The sequence below is a fragment of the Chamaea fasciata genome, unplaced genomic scaffold, assembly GCF_029207755.1.
Source record: "Chamaea fasciata isolate MVZ Bird 193981 ecotype frontalis unplaced genomic scaffold, bChaFas1.0.hap1 SCAF_3, whole genome shotgun sequence".
In the NCBI taxonomy this organism is placed as follows: domain Eukaryota; kingdom Metazoa; phylum Chordata; class Aves; order Passeriformes; family Sylviidae; genus Chamaea; species Chamaea fasciata.
In genome coordinates, this window is record NW_027094088.1 from 32,591,400 (window position 1) to 32,614,839 (window position 23,440).

The 23,440-nt window shown below is 37.4% G+C and overlaps 1 protein-coding gene across 3 annotated transcripts in view; it reads right to left on the reverse strand.

The window, feature by feature from the left end:
- Positions 1 to 23,440, reverse strand: part of AKT3 (AKT serine/threonine kinase 3) — a 145,104-nt gene that overhangs the window by 54,882 nt on the left and 66,782 nt on the right. For all 3 annotated transcript variants that reach the window (XM_066178521.1, XM_066178520.1, XM_066178522.1), the window contains one exon: positions 10,566 to 10,691. In XM_066178521.1, coding sequence (XP_066034618.1) covers positions 10,566 to 10,691 — 126 coding nt within the window. The remainder of the gene's footprint in view (positions 1 to 10,565; positions 10,692 to 23,440) is intronic.

The window sequence follows — 23,440 nt, forward strand, 5'->3', positions numbered from 1 at the left end:
TCAAAGCTGATCTAGATCAAATGTGTGTGTGTGATCTAAAATGATTCATCAGGTTCACAAATCAATCAATAATGATATGGTAAATGAATTCCTGTTCACCTACAATCTGCTGTAGCTTCTTTTTGATATAGCTACCACCTACTGGTTGACCCACACCTTTTACTTATGTAGCTTACTATTCTTCATTCCAGCTAATGTCAACGCTTTACAGGAGTCATATGACATGTACCACTTAACAAGGCATGCTTTCCTTTCACAGAAATAAATTATTTTGGCTTGACATATTTTCTCTTCACAAATTCAGGATCTTGAAACCTCAAGTATCATCTACTGCAATTTTTTTTTTTAAAAAAAAAAAAAGAAGAGTGGCAGTGGATATGTCTATTGATAGTATTTTTTTCTGCAGCTTAGCAGAACACCTCAGAAGCTCGACAGACATAGGTATGAGGAACAAAAGAGAAGTGAACATTGTCCTGTGCACATGTGTATTCCTTGATGAACAAACTGATATATTCAGCATACATCTATAAATTATTATGTAAATCAGACTGCTCACTGTCAGGAACGGAGATGACATTCCATTTAACAAACATTTCATTAAAAAAGAGAAGCAGTAATTCACCCCCCTTGCTTACACACACTCTGCTAGGTCTTGGATGGAATGAGAGCCATCCTCAACATGTAGAAGAAAGCTCTACAGCAGGATGGACACAGGAAGAGGGAGTTTAACACAAAAGCTGGAAGAAAGGCAAGGCAGACAGAAGCACGATGAAGTAGAGTTGCTTAGGGTACCTAACCAGGGTTGTAGCTCGGTGCAATTACTCAGGAGATCAAAGAAATCCCTGTCTTCAGGGTATGCTGGAAGTCCAGCTATGATCACAGTGACAGTGAAGATAGGGTTAACAGGCTTTTTTTTTAACTTCCTCAGCTGAAGTTCCAAGGAACATGTGGGGCTACCTTCCTAGCAGAAGAGACTAGAAGCATTGTCTGCTCTAAGATTATCTCATCTTACTCCTGACAAAATCATCCTCTCATCTTTAATCCTATCACACTTCAATCATGTAGGCTGAAATTTTCTTTACTGGGTGTCTGCCTAAAGCTGCACACTGCTGGAAAATGCTGCTTTTTGGAGAAGAGACTTAAAACTTGGCAAATCAAGACCTTTGATATCCTTTTAGTATTCCTGTGAAAATGTAAGGCATCTGGCCACACTACATGTGGGAGGGATAAGAGTGCAGTGGGAGGAGGGTAAAAAATTACAATAACAATTACTAAAGCATAAAATCATTGAAAGTCGATGCACTGAGTATAATCCAGAGGCTACAGCTATCTCTTGCCTCTCCACATGCTAAATTAAAAGCATTTCACTTATATTCATTATGCCTTACCCTCTCCCTCAGACAATATGAAAAAGAAACTACTTCACTGAGGCAAAATCCAATGCAGAAAGATGGCATACAGCAAGTTATTTACAGGAGAGCTGTTAGAAACAAAAGACTAGGGAATAAAGGGAAGAAAGGAAAAAGACTGGAACTTAAATGAGAAAGAAAAGCATGGGGGTAGATAGAGTATAGCCAAAGTAGAGTACCTAGTTTAGAGGAAGGAAGGTGAAAAAAGCTGCCAGGGAGAAAAGTAAGCTGACTGTGTTAGGACAGTCCGAAGGAAAAAAGGTACAGAGACAAAACCTGCAGAAGAATCTGTACCAGTCAAAAAGCACATTCTCTCCAATGCCTATGATGGAACTGAAGATTTTTAATTCCACCATTTATTTTCTCTTTGCATATATATACAAATATGCATACACTTAAATTGCATTATTTAAGTTTTCTAACTCACGTATGAAAAAAATGGAACTAATGGAATCACACCTGCTTATGTCCAAATGTTATGCAGAATATGGTCTTCATCTATATATATATATTATACTATAAAAGTATAATATATATATAGCTATGTACTTCAAGTAAATCTGTATCTAATAGACTATTTATGTTACATGTTTTCAGTCAGCCTTCAAAGTCATTATGCACGTTATTAAAAAGAACACAATATTTATTAATATTATAAATAATAAAACATAATAAGAAAAAAAATTATTCTGAGTTTTCATTGCAGATGATTAACTAAACCAATGAAGGGTAATGAAAAAAACCTTAAGAATTGAAAATGGTACTGAAAACAAAAAAATCTCCAGACAAATAACCCCCCCAAAATGCCATTTCACTATCACTGGAGGAAATTATTGGAAAATAAAATTTATAAAAATTTAATTAGCTTTGGTAATATTCTGTTACAAGTGGCTAAAGATTTGATTTCCTTGTGGAAGGTTAAAATTGAATACATTAATATCCATCCCTCATGAAGCAAAAAGGCTTTCAGAAGGAAGTGGAGGGCCAGTGTATTCCCAAAAGAGATGTACTACCCATTCTTCTCAAGTAGATAAAAATAACCAAAGTCTCCTGATATTGAGGAGCCTCACATGTTTCATGTGTTGCAGTATATAAATGTATGGGATAAACAATATTCCTGCCATGACTGTAACATGAATAAAAACTCCTCTGTGAATATCTTTCACCTACTACGAGGGGAAAAAAATCTATTAAGATGAATAAGTGCTGTATACACAGTTACTGCTAATTACCAAAATATTTTTCTACTAATTAGTGGAAAAACCATAGTAGTTTAAGAATGAGTGAATAGTTTGGAAAATACAAAAGCACAGAAGAAAGAGTGAAACTGGCTACTGAGAGCTGGCTCTGAATGCTCGAGTGATAGTTGGGTCATTACCAAGAGTAGAGAACATTCTACCATAATGTCTTCAAGTTTGCTACTATACATAAACATATGTAATTAAAGGACTGAATCTCAACTCAAAACAGTTGGAAGTCTAAATTATCATTCAAAAAGATGAGTAAGCCAGTAAACAGACAGACTCAACTTTGTGTTCTTGTATGCTAGCCATCTACAACTTGGAATTACACATTTTATTTCTAAAGCTTTCTGTCTTTCTGGGATGAAACACTGGTCATGAGAACTTTTCTTTTAATATTAGAGGGGAGGAAAAACCTTGGGGGAGAACACTTGTTCAAAGCAGCAAAATACAAAAACAGTAACAGAGAATGACAACTCTGTTCCAACAAGTGCATAGCACTCCTTTGGCAATTCTTGAATGTATACAGAAAATGGAAAAAAAAATAAATTAAAACAATAAAAAGAAAAGCAATGGATGCTTATCAATGATTTTTTGTTAAAAAACAAAACAAAGTCAGGTACATACCAGAGGTTAACTTTTGTCTTCATATCAACAACCAACCTGACAATTCTAAAATGTTAGACTATCTTTTTCAAATAACTGCTACTGTCTAAATTAAGTAGTTATGCTAGTTAAACTCTCCTGAGCAACTCTGACTACAAACTGTATTTCAAAACGTTCTGTTTACTTTACACCATTCTGAACCACAGATGACAAAGTTTGCTTGAAGCTGTAATTACTCTGCAAAGCTGGGAAGCCAATTAGAGGGCCTGAAACCTGCCAGTTCCAAAAAAAAAAAAAAAAAAAAAGCACAGATCATCTGTTCAGATTTTATTAAAAAGTTTAAAGTTTGAATTCTATAACTTTAACTATATAATCACCAGCATTCTTTTCCTAAATGCAGTCATTCAGCACTAAAAAAAAATCAATAGAAAGAACACTAATACCATTTTATTATTTCATATATGAAAGGTTTCAACTTCAGCAGAATGTGTTGATATGGCTAGACAAGAATACTAAACATTCAAGCAGCCATAAAAAATGTACTAAAAAAATGAACAGAAGGTTGCATATCTGAGAAATTATTTCTAATACAGACAATACAGACTGAGTTTTAGCACAGAGGATAACTTCCCGTAATTATCAAATTATATCAAAAAAATAGTATTAAGCCACTGCTTGCATTATTTATAATGTTTGCATTTTTTAACATATAGGGAATGTTCTTTTTACGCAGATCGATATCTCTCTATGTATCTATCTATTTGCATAATAATTTAACCTTGATTTCTTATTTTTCCCTTGGTCTTTCCTTTAAAAGATAACCATTTTTGTCCCAACCTTTGCCCATTTAATTGCCAATCTGTTTTTTTCTTTCTCAAATCAAAATTTAATTAACACACTCCTTACAAATACCTTGTTCTGTGATGCTACTCTGCACTCCAAATCCACACTTCTCAGATGACCTTTTTTGTTAGACAAATAGTAGACAACTAGCAGAATAGACCATTTTCATAACACTGAGACAGATACACATATTTTTCCTCATCTACACAAGAAAATCCATGAATTTTACATTTAGGAACAAACATATGTGTGTACCCACACACACACACCCTTAGCTTGGTTCCCTTTTGATTGTCCCACTTGTTTACTCACTCCCTAAGGGAAATCTACTTCTCTGAGGCTTTCCAAAAGGCTTTGTTCTTTCTTACTACATCTTATCTATGTGGAGTATCACCCTAAACTTAAGTTTGGTCACACAGAGATTTATGTAAACAATTTAATATCTCTTCTTTGATGCAAACAAATACAGGTTTATCCTAAAAATGCTATTCCCAAACCTGTTCATAATAGATTGGTTTTGACCAGTATTCCCTTGATCACATCTCTCTCTTTTTTGGCATTTCCCATTTCTTACCCAGCTCTATCACATCAAATATAGGTAGCTTTTCAACACTGTCTGTCCCCACAGCCTACTCTCACCCTTGTTACAATTTTTTACTCAGTAACAAAATGCCACCAATCCTTTTACTGTTACAATTTCATCATCAGTTCTCTACAGCAGTTCTTATTTCTCTGTCATACTAATTCTCTTTAAAATCCTCCTTAAAACTCTCCTTCACCATGCCTTAAAAAACAGGAGGGAGGGAAGGAGGGAAGAAGAAAAGAAGAGAGATGAGAGTAAAAATCTAACCTTGACAATGGATTAGTTGTTGATGTGCTGAGACCACTGCCTGTACTACAGGCTAATACTGTCTCATTGTTTTCTCATACTCCCCCCATCTGTTTGCATCCATCTGCTGTCACTTGTTTTATATTTGGAATTTTAGTATTTTGGAGCAGGGACTGACTTTTTGTTTTCTATGGGTAAAAATCCCACTTCTGTGGGACTTGACTCATGACAAGCACCTATATGTGCTTTGATAATGCAACAACACATATGACAAAAAACCCCTTAATTCTATTCCTTGAATCTGTAAAAGATCAAACTTTGTGCAGTTCATCACACTGCAAAGTCTTTTATTTCCAATATTTCAAAAAGTACCAAAGCAGCATCTATGTCTTGCTGTCACTACAATTAGTTTGTCATTTGCCTCTTCATGCAAAGAGGGAGATTGGAAATAGGAGATTTCTGCATGGGTTTTGTCTGGGCTTTACTTTGTTTAATGGAAGACAGCAAAATTATACATCCTTCTCTGTCGTTTATGCAAACACCCCAGTTTTATTTAAGCAGCTGGATATATCACACTGGCATAACAACTTTCAGGCCTGGCTATAAACTTCTGAATCAAAGGAAAGGATACCAACTATACCACCTAGAAACCATTCAGGAAGCAATTTTAAACCCTCCCAAAATTTCTCCATCCAGCACAGATGGAAATATTTCCTATAAAAAATAGATTTGAGTTTAAACTTCCACAGGTGTATTTGCAAATGCAGTATATGACCTGTACATTGACTTCTTCTCTCCACAAGTATTTTCAATATTGAATGAACATCACTTATTCAATTCAGAATCAAATCCACACTGTAATTGTAAGTACAGTTATATCTTATCTCTGGGTTCATGTAATCCAGTATTGGAACAAATTTTTAAAATGAACTTAAATCTCATTGAGAAGTTATTTTTGAAGTTGCACACAACATCAAGTCTATTGCCAAAGAATTTTGATACATAAATTAATCTCACTTAAAACAAACATACATATTTTCCTACCCATTTCTTTAAAGAATGTCTTCAGAATTCTTAAAGCCCTAAGATTATTCCCCCAAAACCTTTCAATTTTCAATTTTTAAAGCCTAAAAATAATAAAATCTTATGCCTGGCCCACTGAAAAGTTAAGACTAGGAAAAAGTAGCACAGCTTCTCCATTTAGAATAGCCAAGGTTCTTGATAATCACTTCCACAGAGAAAATAAAAATAAAAGTTTACAAAAGGTTACCTTTTCATAACAATAATATAATAATAAATTGCTTTTTTCTTTTTAAAGACAAGAAAAAGTGTAGCTGCACCAGAGTGCTTAGAAAGCATTATCTTTCAAGACTGGAAAAAAGTTCCAGGTGACATCATTTTTGGCCATAGCTCAAAGGATACTGTGAAGGGATACAGCTCTTCCCAATTATTCCCCATGTAAAGATCAAAATGAAGGCAAAGGGCCAATTCTTAGAGATACTTCATCCCAAATGTGCTGTGCGATTACCTACACACTCACTGTGCATGTGAGAAGTTGGGATTTTTTTAAATCAGTGAAGTCACAAATCTTCCTTAAGCAGAACTGAAGTAGAATTCTTCCCCACTCTGCTTTCCCAAATAACGATGACAATCAAAGACTAAAGTGGTTTACATAAAGCAGCATTTATTCCACTTACACAACAGTGGCCCAGTTGAAAACAGCATTATGAGGCCATGTTGGGTTTTTTTGAGGGGGTGGGAGGGCACTAAGGAAATACGTCCTGTTACCCAGAGAACTAGTTTTGTTCTCAAAGAAGCATAATGAAATTTTAAAAGACAGGACATTTTTATCGGGCCTTTGCCTGCACAGAGAAGTCATACCAACTGAATCCAAAATTATTTTTAAACTGGTTCTGACTGCATAAATGCTTAAGCAAAAGCAATTTAAATTAACATATTTTATTTTGCAGTTGAAGTGGGCTAGGAATGCACACCCACTCAGTTACCGTGACTCAGTCAATCAAGAGTATCTGTACAAGCTACAGCAGTTTACTTGCAACGGCTCCTCTCTACCTGAAAAGAGCTGAACTGATTTTGAACTAGACAATTCCAGTAAGCTCACACCTCTGAATTTACCCCTGAAAACCAGTACCACCCGGTTCTGTGTTTTCACAATGAACTTCCCACCCATGTAATTACACCGCCTTCATTTATCTTCAAGTGCACGGTAAGATACCACAGCAGAGCTTTTTGTGAGTCTCAGTGTCAGGGCATGAGCATTAAGGGACTAACAGCCTACTTCAAATACACAGCTCTTGCAGCTCCTATTTAAAAGAAGGTGGTTCTGTTAGGTATAAAATAAGCTGGCTCCACAGCAGAGGAACCAGTGATTCCTACACACTATTCAGTGTCACCAAATCTGGCTGATTTGTTCACCCTGCAACCTCGCAGCAGCTCCAAGCTGCCGTGCAGGGTGCCCACGGCTGCCTTCCCTGTGCTCCCAAAGTTGGGAGAGTAGTGGCCACACGGGTATAAAGTCCATCCAGGACACCGAAGGCCAGCCTGTGTCCTTCCCCAGGGCTCAACTCCACCCAGCTCCGCTCTGTCATACCCTTCACTCAACTGTGTTTCAGCTTCAGTGCTCCAAGGAAGAGAGACCCCTCATCTCCATTTCAGGCCCACATTGTTCCCCAGCATTTTGAGGGGCTGGCAATGGACTGAAGCACGTGTGCTGCCTCTGTCTCTCCCTCTCTAAGTAAAGAATCTACCTGTTTGCACGCACACTTCCAAATGCCTTCCCTTCACGCTTCCCCCAAGAACACCCTAAGGAAAAGGAATGGCCTCTGAACACTCCACTCTGTGACAAAACATACCCCAATGAGAAAGGCTCTATTAGCAAAGACATATTTATCACTGGAAGCACTTTGGCAGTAGGTAAAATAACTTCACTCCCTTCAGCCTTCTTGGAACTCCCAATGGAGTTCCAGATGACAAAAGACCAAGGAAAAGAAAATGCTTAGGTGCAGAACTTTAAAATTATCTTGAAAGGAATCAGAGAGCCACACTAGGGGAAAATGATACTACACCTGGGAAAGAGCTTTACTTTTGCAAAGTAAGCTGACATCACAGGAGTGGAAGGTAGAGGACACTGGTGGAAAAATATCTGTATGACGGAAGTAGCTAGCCTGACAGAGCTGCTTCTGAAACTTTTAAACTACACAACAAGTATCATACAAAGTAGAACTGTACAAACTTCCCCGTGTTTAACTCCAACAGTACTACAAAAATAATACCACAGCCTTGGCCTTTTCTGCTTAAATAACAAATTGCAAGCAAGAGCCAAAGATGTCTATCATTTGCAGAGCAAAAAAGTAGACTGAGACCACACTCTCACTTTACAGATAGCTACAAAGATTACATGAAGATAGGACTGTAAAGACATATCTTTAAGTCCCTGCCAACCTAATCAAGATGGTATTAACAGTGATCTCACACTCCATCTGCCTGGCTAGTAATTTATGAAAAACGTACTTCACTATTACAGGAAAAATATGTTGCGCTGCTTGTGGCCACAAACCTAGTGCAGCAGCTCAGGAACTCTTGGATCAGAGGCCATGAGACCAGTTCTTGACATTTACCAGGTACTTCCCATGAGATGTGATTCATTCATACAGCAATTTTGTTTGTTTATTTGCCCTACTGATGATCTCATCTTCAGACAGATAAAATAGCTGATAAAAAACTTAGAGTCCCTTGCAATTTAGAGTGTAATACCATTCCGGATTGTTCTTCATCTTGTGAATTTTACACAGGCATTCCACCTAATTTCATGAAATTCTTCTGATGAGTGATATACCTCCCTAGTTCTTGTACTGATCAGCCAACATTTCTGATAAAATTACGCCTTTTCCTGTCAGAAAAACAGAAAAAGTCATCTTGCTCATCAAAACTGTATTTTTTCAATAAATATTGCATGCTTGTTCCTTTAGGTTACACAGTTTAAGATTCAGACCTATGAGACTTGCTAGTTGGAGAAAGGATTTTTTTTTGGTTGGGGGGTGGTGGAGGTGGTGATGGTGTCATTTTGGAAAACAATGTGAAATCTTCCAGTTTCCAGGCGAAGTTCAGGGACAGCATTCTAATATCAGAATTACATAACAGAACCTCTGGGTATCAAAAAAACCACAACCAAAACCAGTACCAACACATTGGTAATTATGCTCTAATAATTGCTAATTATGTATTTCTTTGCTTAGCAGAACTACCATTTGGATCACCCTTCTAGTTGCTGCAGCAAGGAAAGACAGAATAAGCAATGAAGAACATGGTAAAGGAGGACAAAAAAGCTCACTGTATTTCAAGAAGTTGCCTTTCTGCTGCAAACAGTGGGAAAAGTATCTAGAAAAATACTACCTGCTAAAAAAGAGTGTTTAAAATACGCAGAGTAATAACTAAGGAATGAATAACGGCCTATGATTTAGTCAATCTCTACTCATATGAACAACTTAAAGACATCACTGCTTTTATGCTGAATACCAACAAGGCAAAATGAGCCTCCAATACTATTAGAAGGTTTGCACAACCAGTATCATTTTCTACTGCAATCAGAATATGCAAAGTTTTCCTCTTCTAGCTGGGAGATGAGACATGGGCTTGGAGCACAAGATTATTTTCTTAGCAAATAAAATAGACAAATTACTTTGTATACACAAAGGCTGAGTCAGTCTCAAGTACAGTTTGATCAGGAAAAGAGGAAAGTTCAGTCCCAGTAGCATTTGTTTCATCTTCAGCAGTGAAGATGAATGGAACCCTTTCCCTAATAACAAATACTCTTCTGGTGGCTCCATAAAACTAAACAGTGTCACTTTTTATACTGCAGTACACTTAATACAAGTTTGAAAGAAATTGGGTAAATTCTCTAGTGTTCCTTTGAAACGTTCTAGCTGTGCTATTTGCAACTCAGAGATTTTTTTTGCCCCCTTAATTTTCTCCTCAGATTTCTGTTCATTTCTGTTCAGAAATACCAATCTCACTCTGACAGATCAAAAATCCTACAAATTTGTCTTTTAGAAACATTCTTGGAAAACACACAATCTTCACTTTATCCAACGGATACACATTTTGTAGCTTTGTTAATATATGCAAATTGTCTGATTGCTTGAAATTACTCATTAACCAGGCTGGAGAGCTGATTACCTGATTATCCAAGAGAAAAATAACTTAGCATGATTTTGTGTCATTTGAAAGTCTAGATAATTTTCTAATTAATTTGAGTTTACAAGTGAATTCAGAAATACTAATGAAAAACAGAAGAGGTCAGCAATCTAAATAAAGGTAAACTTTCCAGGATTTTTCTTCTTACAGCAATCATTTGTCAAATGTCATTGTTATTTAGAGACACTTCAGACACACACACAAAAAATAAGAATCAAAAAACATTCAAAAACCAACACATGGTTCTTCCATGTTACTGCAAACACATCTTGTAGAGCTGGATGTAAGATCAGTGGTGCATTAGTATGGCACATGGCATTAAACTTGCAGTGTTACCAATAAATTCTGAATTATACACGAAGCAATATGTAGCAAATAATCTGTCAATATGCTGAGAGAATAATAAATACTGGAAATACATACTTGCCACTGAAAAGTTGTTGAGTGGATATGGCAGATCCACATCCTGGGGCTTCTCCTTATAGCCTATGAAAGAGCCATCTGTCTTTAGCAGGAAGTATCTTGGCCGCCAGTTTTTTATATATTCTCCTAAAGGAGAAGAAAAAAAGAAAGTTCATTAACACTGTAGAAAAAACCCCAAACTTAAATATTAAAAAACATATCACATTATCATTACCAAACATTAATTATATCAAAATCTTTTCAGATGTTATCAATTTACAGAGAAAACTCAAACCCTGTCCAAAAGCAGGGAAACTTGAATTGCAATGGCAAGCCTGGACTGTGCAACAATGCCTCTGGATTAAGAGGCTTCAAGTATGGTGTACTAATATTGTATAATTCTGAATTTTATCAGGTTATACTTTTCAAATATCCGCATGCTTACACCATAAATATTTTTTTTTCAGGCAAAAAACCCCAAACTCTACAGCTTGACTTTTACTAACGAAATGAAATCTAAACTGCTACAAGGTACAACACTTACCATGTTGAGCCAAACCAAAAGTCATTAATTTTCTCCAAACATACACTAAGCAAATACAAGGAAATTGGGAGTAATGGAAAAACCTACACAAAATATACTTTAAAAATATAACTGAAAGCAAAAGGAATACATAAGAAAAAGCAGAAGCCCATTACCTTCTAATAGGTTAGTCCACCAATAAACCTACCATGCCACCCTTCCCCTACCCCAGCCTGAGCAAAAGATTCTGCATTCTGAATCTGTGAGAAATTCAGGATCAGAAACATAGAGAACACAGCACCTCTTAATTAATGCCACTTATTCACTATTAAGGGTAAAAAATTTCCTGTATACTATTATACTTTACAATGCTACACCAGAATTTAGCCAACAATTCCATTTTTAGAGTGCAATTACTCACTTCAGTACAGGTTAGTTCAGATTTGCCCAACTTCCCTCATCTTTGATTTCTATAAATTCAGGGGACTAAATAATGACTATAACTAAAATTTTGTTTAACGACACTGTTTCATCAGTATATACAAACGAATATTTTCAGAAAAAAAGCATATTAACAATGCAGAATTTCCAACAAGGAACCCAGGACTTCTCACCATTTGTGAGATGCTCAGAAGAACCATTCCAGGGGTTGCACTGCTCCTGGGCTAAGCCCCAGCCTGGCAGTGCCCTTTACCACCTCAGCCCTTTGTCAGCTACAGCTACACAGCTTTTAGGCCATTCCAAAGTCAGGAAGAAGTTTACATCCATCGAACGTGGAGGTTACTTCATTAAAGGGTAATCTAAAAATTCATTAACTGCACCTTCACCTTTCCATCACAGCAATCAACTAATTGTCACTGAAGTTCAGCATGGGAATTGCCGATATGGCCTTGATGAACTTGAGCACAGCTTTTAAAGATTTAGACAATATCCATGGTTAAAAAATCCAACTGCAGCTACTAACATGGTCAATTTTCATGTATTTAAGCAGAGAAGGCGAGTAGGGAATACAAGAAGGAGGGGAGGGGAGGGGAGGGGAGGGGAGGGGAGGGGAGGGGAGGGGAGGGGAGGGGAGGGGAGGGGAGGGGAGGGGAGGGGAGGGGAGGGGAGGGGAGGGGAGGGGAGGGGAGGGGAGGGGAGGGGAGGGGAGGGGAGGGGAGGGGAGGGGAGGAGAGGAGAGGAGAGGAGAGGAGAGGAGAGGAGAGGAGAGGAGAGGAGAGGAGAGGAGAGGAGAGGAGAGGAGAGGAGAGGAGAGGAGAGGAGAGGAGAGGAGAGGAGAGGAGAGGAGAGGAGAGGAGAGGAGAGGAGAGGAGAGGAGAGGAGAGGAGAGGAGAGGAGAGGAGAGGAGAGGAGAGGAGAGGAGAGGAGAGGAGAGGAGAGGAGAGGAGAGGAGAGGAGAGGAGAGGAGAGGAGAGGAGAGGAGAGGAGAGGAGAGGAGAGGAGAGGAGAGGAGAGGAGAGGAGAGGAGAGGAGAGGAGAGGAGAGGAGAGGAGAGGAGAGGAGAGGAGAGGAGAGGAGAGGAGAGGAGAGGAGAGGAGAGGAGAGGAGAGGAGAGGAGAGGAGAGGAGAGGAGAGGAGAGGAGAGGAGAGGAGAGGAGAGGAGAGGAGAGGAGAGGAGAGGAGAGGAGAGGAGACTAACACTGGGTTATTCAGGCTATTATGTAGCAAAACTCTTCCTAGTTAGTCCTGCTTCTAGATAGCAGGGAACTTGCTTGACTTTCCTACACAAACATTTCCACATAGGTAGAAAGAATTGGAAAGTCCAAGTGTGACCTGATTTGATCACTAAATGAATAGAGCAGATATGTCACTAGTTACATTTTTATTGATGCAGAGCTTTATCTCGGGCCTCTGGTTGTAGCTTGGCTGGGAACATCCCAACTGACACTGCCAGTCTGAGCTCATTTCACAGTAGGAAACCCCAGTTAACATGAAAGAATGCAATAAAAAACCAAAATAAACAGGTAAAAGATACCTTGTAAGCTGAAGAAGAAACACAAGTGCAGTGTGGGAAAATAAATGTGTAACCTTAATAACAACAACAATGAAAAACTCTATCAACATTACCTGAAAAGCAATAAATTAAGTTTGCTGAATACTTGAACATGAAATAATCATTGGCCTAAGTAAAGGTATGAATCGTATTCTAAAAATATTTAAAATATGCCCTGCAACAAATTTTCTGAAATCTGCATGGACTCACTAGTTGAAGCTGAAACAAAACCTTATGTATAAGATCATCCAATATAAGTTTTAAAAATACTAACATCTTAGCTGTTTTTTTTTAAGAGATGAAAAGAAGAATATTCTGCATTTTTTCTAATAAATTATATCTCATCTCATTGTAAGAGTAGGTGAGAGAAGGTGCCTGTTACTGGGTTTGCAATCTATCCAGATCTTGGTCTTACCTAGAAGGCAGGCACCTAAACCTGCTGAAGAATTCAAGGACAGCATGGAGACAATATCAACATGCCTAGAGCAGGTCAGGCATCCAAGGGCTCAGGTTTCAAAGAGAATCCTCCTTTCTGCAAGGAATAAACTGGAGAGGGAGATAAGCAGACTGCTCTAAGGATCAGGGCTGATAGGGTAAGTACACTTAATAGTCAGTCAGGAAAGAATGGCAGCCTTTGTTTGCTTACATACACTCTCCAGAAAGAAACCTGTTGGAAAAGGAGACCATTCTATCAGGTGGCCTTACAGACCCAGCACACACTTCCCTGGTCGCTTACTCCCTCTTCACGGCTTAGGACAACACTTCAGGTTGAGTACCCAGTAGCAGCCAAACACAGATTCTCTTTATCAGAAAACTGGACAGATTTTTAATCACCTCCTGAGTTATGCAGCTGATGTTATGTCTGGAGACAAACCATTAGAAGAGCAGAATAGCACTTTCAAGCTTCTCTGAAGATAGCAACTCTGGATTAAACCTAATCAGAGGACAGGTTAAGTAGCAGTTTACCTATGAATATAGTGGTACCTCTGTCTTCGCTCTACAAACTATAGCCAGACACAGAAAAAACAATTTAAAACCAATTGTAAAACACTATGGCTTCATAAGGATGCATATATTTCTTTCACAGACCTATTTCTTTGAGGAATGTTTTTCCCAAGTGGTTTCCCAACATGAATCACAGTCAGACTACTTTTTCAAAACATCTATAAACACACACACACAAACCTTGGTTTTGTCTTGAAAATACCAATATTCCAATTCTCTCCAAGGCCTATATGTGAATATTGATCATCTGCCCTATATTTATTTTGTGATTTCATTAACAAATGGGTGAACACTTCTGAAGACTAAATGGTGGTATAAGTGAACAGTACACTTAGCTGCTCAAGTGGGCTAAGGGCTCTCAAGATGCACTCTAGGTGCTCTCTTTTAACTGCATTCCTTTTATATAATCTGCCTAAAGATAGAAACTTTTTAGTCCATACTTCTTAATACATGTGCTTATTGATTTGCCTTGAAAGAAATTCTCCATGCAAAGTGCTAAAGCAAAGCAGAGTATTTGAAAAAAAAAAAAAACACTTCCACACGTCTTCTAACTTAGCAGCCCTGCATTTAAAAAAAAAGGTGTATTTCCCAGTATTACCAATATTAAATAATTTTAAAGATATTTGAAATGTATGTTTATTAAATACCTCAACACAAGCAAACTAGAGGAAATTCTCATGTGAAATTTCTTAAAGCAAGTGAAAAGTAATTCTGTGAGAGAGAAGTCCAGGCAGGCTAACCAAACCACAAGATATCCTGACAATTTAATAAAATGGAGCTGCAGTATTTTAAAAAAGCAGTGGATCTGCCATAGAGCAATAATCAGTTTGTGCCTTGCTTCCTGCTGTGTTAATGTAAGTTGAATTACTATTTTGCCTAAATTTACACCCTTCTAAGTTGAAAACCACATTCTTTTAGGATCTGTTTATTAGACAGTAAGAAGAGGTCTCTAATTGCAACTACTGCAGCAAATAAAGCCAAGTAATCCCTACATCATTTTAATTCTAGGCAAAGTTTTTTAAGCTACTTGAGGAAAGCGGCTAGAATATGCACCTCGCTGGTACATACGGTCAATAAATACATAAACACAAAATACAAATTTTATGCTGTTGGGGTCTGCTTTTTTAATAACTACTGAGAGAATACACCCAAAAGATTAAGTAAGACAGCAGTTTATTCATGAAGCACATGAAAATTCAATCTGATCTTCATGCATAAAGCACCCTCGTAACATGCAACTCTTTAATTAACGTTGTATTTAATAATACACTGGCTAACAACACTAACAAAGAGTGCTTAATGAAGGTTTGTTTAGAACATGACCCTCGTGGCTGCCTCTTTATTTGCCTCTGTACTGTAGCCTTAATGATTCTTCTTTTTTTGCCTTTGACAGCCAGTAACAAGAAACCTGCCTTCAGGACATTTCACAAAATATGCTTCTTCCAGTGATGCAACGTTGCTGGTTTTCATACTGTTAAGAAGCTTCAGAAAGGAGAGCTTTCTAAGAAATCATATGAGTAGTAAAAAAAAAAAATCAGTGTCAGACAAATGTATCACCCAAAATTTTTAATTTTTTATTTTACCTCACAACTCAAACTCTCTCTTCAAACACGTATTTTTCCTCAGATTCAGCAGTTGCTATTGTTAGTCTCACTATTTGTAATCCTTAAGCATATGGAAATTTAGCAATTATTGAAAAGTTAATCACAAATTAAAAATTAGTCTTATTATTTTAAAATGTATTTTTAAAAAAAAAACACTTTTGCAAAGCATCTACACTTTTCAATATGTAAATGGTTTCAGAGGTGTGAAGGAAATGTCTTTAATATACAGTGCTGATAAGCAACAGAAACCTGAGTTCAAAAACTTGCTTCCTTAAAAGAAGCAACAGCTGCCACACAGACACAAGTGAGATTTAAGGAAAAAAAAAACCTTCCAAAAAGAGAACACACCAAAAGTTCTGCCTCTTGTCTGTTCCATCAATTTACTCAAATGCATTTAACAGAAATAATACACAGACATTGTCCCCCCTTTTTTTTTCTTTTTTTTTTAAGACTTTTTTTTGCAAGATCAAACTGCCTACAATAACATTTAACAAATAGAGGGGAAAAAACGCGAATTTATCAAAAAGCATTAAGCAACATTATACAGAAGTCAATCACACAATTATATGCAATTTTTCTCAAAAAAAAAAAAAAGAAAGAAACAACAGGAATCAATGTCAGGTCAAATAAAATTATCAGAAATAATGCCAGTGGTTTTGAGATTGAATTTCCTTACCTTGGCCCTCTGAGGGCAGTGTTACCTAACACACGATTGGAAGCATCAGCAGACTATTTGATTAAGTCAGTAGACACTAAGTAAATGCAAAGCACTTCTGTTAGAATATTTACTTGTTTTTAATTTCATTATAAGAAATTTGCAGCACAGGTCAAAGCTGCTGTAAAAAAGAAATGTTTAAGATACGTAAAAATATACCTATCCTCATAATTTAGGTCCTTCGATCTAACGTAAGTATGTAATAAGATATTACGCAAAGTATTTTACAAAATCTTATTGTATATTAAAAATGTAAATGAAACTGTGATTTTTTTCCTAACATGCCTTAGCATTTTAAACGGTATTTTTATTAGATGCCCTCTCATAAGTATTTGCTGGCAGTTCAAAGAACAGCAGAATTTGGAACTACCACTTTCTGATTCTCTCTTGCACTGTGAGACGGTGATTATTTATTTATACTAACTGTTTTCCAACAGTTCCCAGTAATGCAGAATGACATTTTAAGCACATCTGTACTTGCATTAGACAAATGAATTTTTCCAGTCCCAGCTGAGAAATAGGAAACATTTCATGATACATGTGGGCACTGGCTTATCCCACAGCCAGGTTTCCATTAAGTTCCCAGTTTGCCCTTGCAAACTGGGAAGTTTAGGTGAGAAAGTTCAAGTGCCTTTCACTGTCCACAACATCTCAATAATCCAGCTCAGATAGAAGACTGCTCAATTTATGCCCAGCTATGTACAGGTATGTGGCCAGAAACCAGTGAAAACCCCACAGATGTCAATATTCTGCAGAAGGCAGCGAGCAGCCTCGGGTATGAGCTCCAGAAGTGCCTCAGCTGAGCAAGGGGGGAGGAAGGCAGGGACAACCCTCTGTCCTCCATGCCAGCCCAGATGCACTGAAGAGCTGGCAAACAGTAGACTCTTTGTTCCTGAAGCGGCACTAAGTAGTGACCAAAGAGAAGGGCGCCTAGTATAAAGCAGATTCCTTCCAAGCAGAGGTGCAGTCACAGGCAGGGAGAAGACACGGAGCAGCTCTCTCCACGGTTTCAGATGCACATCTGTAGCTGAAGTGATGGGAAGGACCAACTTCCCCAATGGAAAGACTCTCCCTGCTCTTACTGTGGGGTTTTCTTCCCCCCAGGTTGTGAATACAATGTACAAACATATTCCAGGGTTCTAGGGCTCAAATCACCAGCCACCATGGTTTTTTCATTACGACTAGAGTAGACTGAGTCATTGTCCTATCTTGTACAAATGCAGCAGCACTTCAGCCCCTGCTATTTATTCAATGATTTCCTTTTGCATTAATAATCTTTTCTCTAAAACATGCAAAAAAACCTAGAGGAAAGTTTACAATAACAGAGAGACAGACATACCATTATTCACACATAAATGCAGTTTTGAAATTGGGCATCCACAACATCCACCCAAAATTACTGGTGTGTTTTGGCAACACATGGAAAATAAATGTTCATTTTCACATGCATGCAGCTTTGTCCTTTCAAAAAATCATACCAGAAATACTGAGTGAGCTGACATCCTGACAAATTGAGAATTGACCTTTACCATGCCCGTTGTGAGCCAGCAGGAAGAAAAACTTGCCAGTTTCAACATCACTCTCACTTCCCCTTCATTCTTGAAGGATAAGAATTAGAACAATAAATAAATTAAATAGCAGTTGCTATTAGCACATGCTGTCTGGAATAACACAGTCCTGTATTGCATCAGCATCTCTGAGCAACAAAGGTGATCAATATTTTCTAAGTATGCTTGCTATTCAGGAATGGAAAACCAAGGTGTGTATTCTGGAAACATTTAGGAACGCTCCTCACATTTTCGAAATACCTCTCTTGAACAAGGCAATATAGTATAAAAACCAAAAAATCCTGCACTATTTAGATGGTTTTTGTGAGGAGGGTTTTTTTTATTATTTTTTAATAGTGTTAAGCTGTATTTGTTTAAACGCAAGCATTTTAAATATTGTTTCACATATTTTTCTAGCTAAAACCTTAATGTTCTCAGTACTTCTAAATATTCATATGTTTTTTATATAGCACTATCAGCATCAAGTGGTACTTTGTGTAACAGAAAAAATACTACTTTCTTTTCTTCTGCTTTTATCAAGTGCCAGTAGACCAAAGGATCTTTTTCAGGTTTTGAAAATATTTTAAGAGTAGTAAGAGTAGGACAAGTATACAAATATTAATCTATAAATTTCAGTGAATAAGAGAGTTAGTTACAGCAGCAACAATTTAAATTCATGTACTTGGTAAAAATTAATTAAGTCAGGTGATTAAAATAAAATTGCTTTTTACATGTGGCCAAGTTAAGTTAAACACCTTCTTAATATTATCTACTTACAGCATTTTGCAAAACAGCTAATACAGGTTTACACATGAGATTTCAAACTTCCATTGTTTGCAAAAGAATATGGTACGTTTGACAACAGCATTATCATACAACTGAGTTTCTTTAACAGACACGTGCATTGTCAAAAATTATGTGACTTTTCCCCTCTTAAAACTGGTACAGTTGCTAGCATGTTTTCACAAAGCAAACTGTCTCACTTTTAAAACTGGCACATTGCAATAATTTTAAAATAGCTTCCCTGAACTTTCTCCTTGTCACTAGGTGTGCTCCTAGCTTCAAACCACGATAGGTGCCAAAGAGCCGGCACCAACACCGTTCACCTACGTTTCTTCCTCAAGGCACATCACTGAAGTCAACCTTTTTGCCTTGTCACTTAGCCTGCATCATTTGCAAAGAATCAATATGAGATAAGGCCAAGCTTTCCTCAAAGTGCTTGAGCTGGAACACCCCATTACTGCTGCACACATCAGATCTCTTTGGTTGCAGCAAGTGCTTCATGATACGCAGCCTTGCAGCACTGCCCAGAGTAACTGAGCTTCCCACCAGCAGTGATGGAACACATAAAACACCACAACTCTTGGAAGAAGAGCCAACAGCCCAACTAACAGGCAAACAGCAGATCTCCATTTCCAGTGCTGGTGATCTCTGCCTAGGCTCAGATGCAGAAATTGGTACTTGGGCAGCAGGCAGCCACACCTGATTTTTCCGTTAAAATTGACATAATCCAAAACTGACATCCCCCACTCTGGCACAGTGATGACAGAAGGGCACATCAAATATTCCAAACAGTAGTTATTGTTATCAAGGACCTACAGATGCTTATTAGATTTAAGATGGAAGACACAATAAAAAGGAGCTCCTTGACTTTTGGTAAGGGCTTGGTGGGAAGCACTGGTAAGATTTATTCAAATAATATTTAAGTCATGCTGTAAATGACCAAAATGCCCTGATACATACTGATAACATGAAGACATGCCTGCAATCCACATCCACAATGCACCTCAACCACTCTTCCATTTTCCATTTTTCAGTTCAGTACAGATACCTGAATGTCATGTAATATTAGAGAAGAAAATGCATTTTTTAAAGTTTCCATTTTTATCTTCAAAGTAAGAGATCACCTGTATAACAATGCTTTCCTTTAGCCTTTCTGGGCTAACTTAATTTCCCTCTATGCATGTATCCTTCCTCTCATTTCTTTCACAGTATCCTGGAAACTCACCATAATCACTGAACAAGAAATAAGAAAGGATTTTAGTGAAAGAAAGAAAGAAAACTATATTCCTATGGAGCGATTCAAATTTATTTTATGTGCAACTGGCAAACAGGAAAATATAAGTTATGCCTGACCAGCTCCTTGCCTTCAGAGAAAGAACTGAAAAATAAGATCAAGCGAAAGAGAAAATTAGTTGCTAATCTCATTCTAACCCCTAGCATACTCTATAATACAAGACAATCACCAATTGGCACTTTCTGCATAAAAAAAGCTCAGGACGCAGAAGTAGGGGTATGTAACACACCAGTCTCGCAGCAGACAGACAAAGCTATGTAAGAACTTGAAAAGCACCTGTCCCCAAAGTGTCTGAGATTGAAATAACTACATTACTCTTTCTACATCCACAAGTACCAAATTTGTTAAGCTGTTGCTTTGAGCTTGTTTTTTATTTTTAAGCTTACCACATGGAGAAATCAAAAGTTTTCTTCCCTACTGCAAGAAAAGGCTCTTTTTAGGAATAAACAACGGAGGGAGGGAAGATATTAAACTCCTGAACTAATTAACAGAAGTAAAGGAGGCGGTGGGGGACAATGATAATTAATATGTACCCTCCTCCTAACCAAATCTCCACATACATTCATTCTGTATATGCACACACAACAGCAGCATCATAAACCGTCTCAAGTTCTTGCCATTATTCAGTTCGACATCTGCACATGTTTATGCGTCTCTCCAAACAACCTCTTGAACACCCTGCTGGAGCTGTCATTTTTTTCTTCTCCCTATCTGGCAGATGGCAAGTCAACAATCGGCATCAACAGCAGCCGAATATCTCCCCCCTCCATCCAACCCCCCTAAACAGACACAATAATAACTTCTTTGTGCTTCCCCACAATGCAGCTGCTTAAACCATTTCGCTACAAGGCTGCTTTGCCTTAATAAAAAAAAAAAAAAATAGAAAAAAAAATCCCTTCTGTCAAGTCTAAAAAGCAGCATAATGTTAAGCAAGCTAAAGCCACAGCACAGCTGCAAACGGGCAGACACATTGACAGCTCCTCCCTTAACAAAGCCCTGTGAATTGAAGGGGGTTCATCTGAGGCTCACACAGTAATTAGTATAAAAAAGTCCGACAGCCTCTATTATGCTAGGAAAAAAAAACTGGACAGAACTGGGCTGCTGTTTTGCGTCAAGAGTTCTGCTGCAGAGTAGATAAATCATGTTGGGTTTTTTTCCTCTCTTTTTAAAGACAGTAATAAGGAGGATGAGAGAAGCTAATTTGAAAACTTGGACACAGTAATTGTACCATATGGTGAGCATTTATCCCTTCTGAAATACACGCTAACAGTCACTTACATGCACAGTGCTTTGTTTTACAGTTGTTATTCTCCCTACCATATTCATAAAATGGATCTGAATATCCGATACTCCAGAGAAGTTGTGTGTAATTAGCAGCAAAACTGCCTGCGCTTAATATATTGGCCTACCATAGCAATCCAATTAATTGCAGAAAATCCCATGCCCCTGAATTTAAATAGTGTCCACTTCAAGGACTTTTTTTTATTTCTTTTAAACTGGCTAAATATCACATATACTAAAGTTCAGAGAAGTAATTTATTGACACTAACACTCATTGATACAGTTGGCTCTAAAACCAACACGACCAGGAAGTATTTTTCTTCTCATCCATGCAGTGTAGAGGAATTAAGTCAAGAACCATTTAATAGCAACCACAAAGTATTTCAGTTCCATTGTATTTGGGACAGGAACTACCCAGCAAATTAAAGGTGAAACTGAACTTCAGGGCACGGGAGGGAGACAAAGACTTCAAATCCACTCCCTCACCTCCACCCCTCTTTTCTTCCTGGATCTTCCTTTGAAATATTTTTGTTAATAAACCAAATGCTTAATTCATAAGGACCTGCGATATTTGGAAAATATACCAACCAGACCTTGGGATCTGCTTGTTCCTTGGCTTTTCACCCTGTTCTTACAATCAAATCATCACGGAAGATCATCATCACACAAGACAAGGAACTGGCTGAGTGGAGCAGGGAAAATGTAGGTTTCTTTACATAAAGAAACACTGTAGTGAAATGGGAAAATTAATAAATCTTGAAGTGCTGCTTTCAAAAAATAAGATGTAGTAAACTTCCAAGCAAGGGAAATAAATTCAAACAGATTAGGAGATGAAAATTTGGGGAAGAAATAACCAGACACAAAACGAAGTCTGTAGCTGAGCATAATACACTTGCAAAAAACCAGAACGTTTTCTTTCTATTGGTTTCACCTCAGAAGACAACAACAGAATCTACTTCACGTAACAGAAGAATACTTTCAGTCACTCTAGATCAAAAAGGAGGTATTGGAGCTGACTATTAAGTACTAAAGAGACCCAGAACTAGGCAGAATACATCCACAGTTACTAAGAAATTGTGAGGTGAAAGCTACAGGAAGAAAACAGCTATCCTTCACTGATAACAGTTTGACTGAAGAATTCTAAATGGAGAATTAGACCTCACAGCCCCAAGGGGGAAAAAGAAAAAAAGAAAAAAAAGTTTAAAAAAACCTTGAAATTTTCGAGTCACTTGGCTTGATGGCAATCAAAGAAAACTGCTTAAAATTCTGGTTTTAATCACACACTTTAAATAACACAAACTTACATAAGATAAACAAGACAACACCGCTTTTGAGTGGAAAAATGATGCCCATCATATGGGCTATCTTTCAGAATGTCAAGAAAATAAAATGGATGGAGACTGACACAATTTATTTCATATTTTAGGAAAAGATCTTAATAAGTTTAAAGAAACTAATTGTGTGAATGAAAAAACAACGTGGTGGAACAGAACAGAGAAATGAAATTGGGTAAAAGGAGGAGATCAAAATAGGATTAAATAGTCTAATGTTCAACTTCCAATCCATTAAGCTCGACAGTTTTTTGTTAGAAGCGTTTTCAGTCAATATATACAATGATCTAGGGTTTGCACTCCATATACTACCTGACACTAAAACTATTCAAGTTTATTAAGAATGTGGAGAATTTCAGAGTGGCAACACTGTCAGTGAGCTGAGAAACACCAGATGAAATACAGTGAATAATTACTTGAATTAATAAACAGTTACAGAAATAACCTGAAATACTCACACACTGTTTAGTTTTAAATTAACCACTAAAGAACAATTAATATCACCTTTGTTTAAGTATGCAACACTGAGAAGAAAGTGTTCTCATTTGTAAAGTTACAGAATTTTACAAACACTCCAAATATTATTCCAAGGTAAACAAATAAATTACAGCTTTGAGAACTACATTTTTAAAAAATTACAAGACAACAGAAGAGCTTCAGAGACAAAACACACAGAAATAAGCAGAGTTAGAAGCAAGAGAAGCAGAATCAGGAGAGAAAGACTGGATTAGGCTTCCCTTTCAAAGAAAGGACTACGACAAAAGAGTTTAACAACACAAATGGCCTGTAGCAGAGTATCAGTCATTTCACAGGAACACAT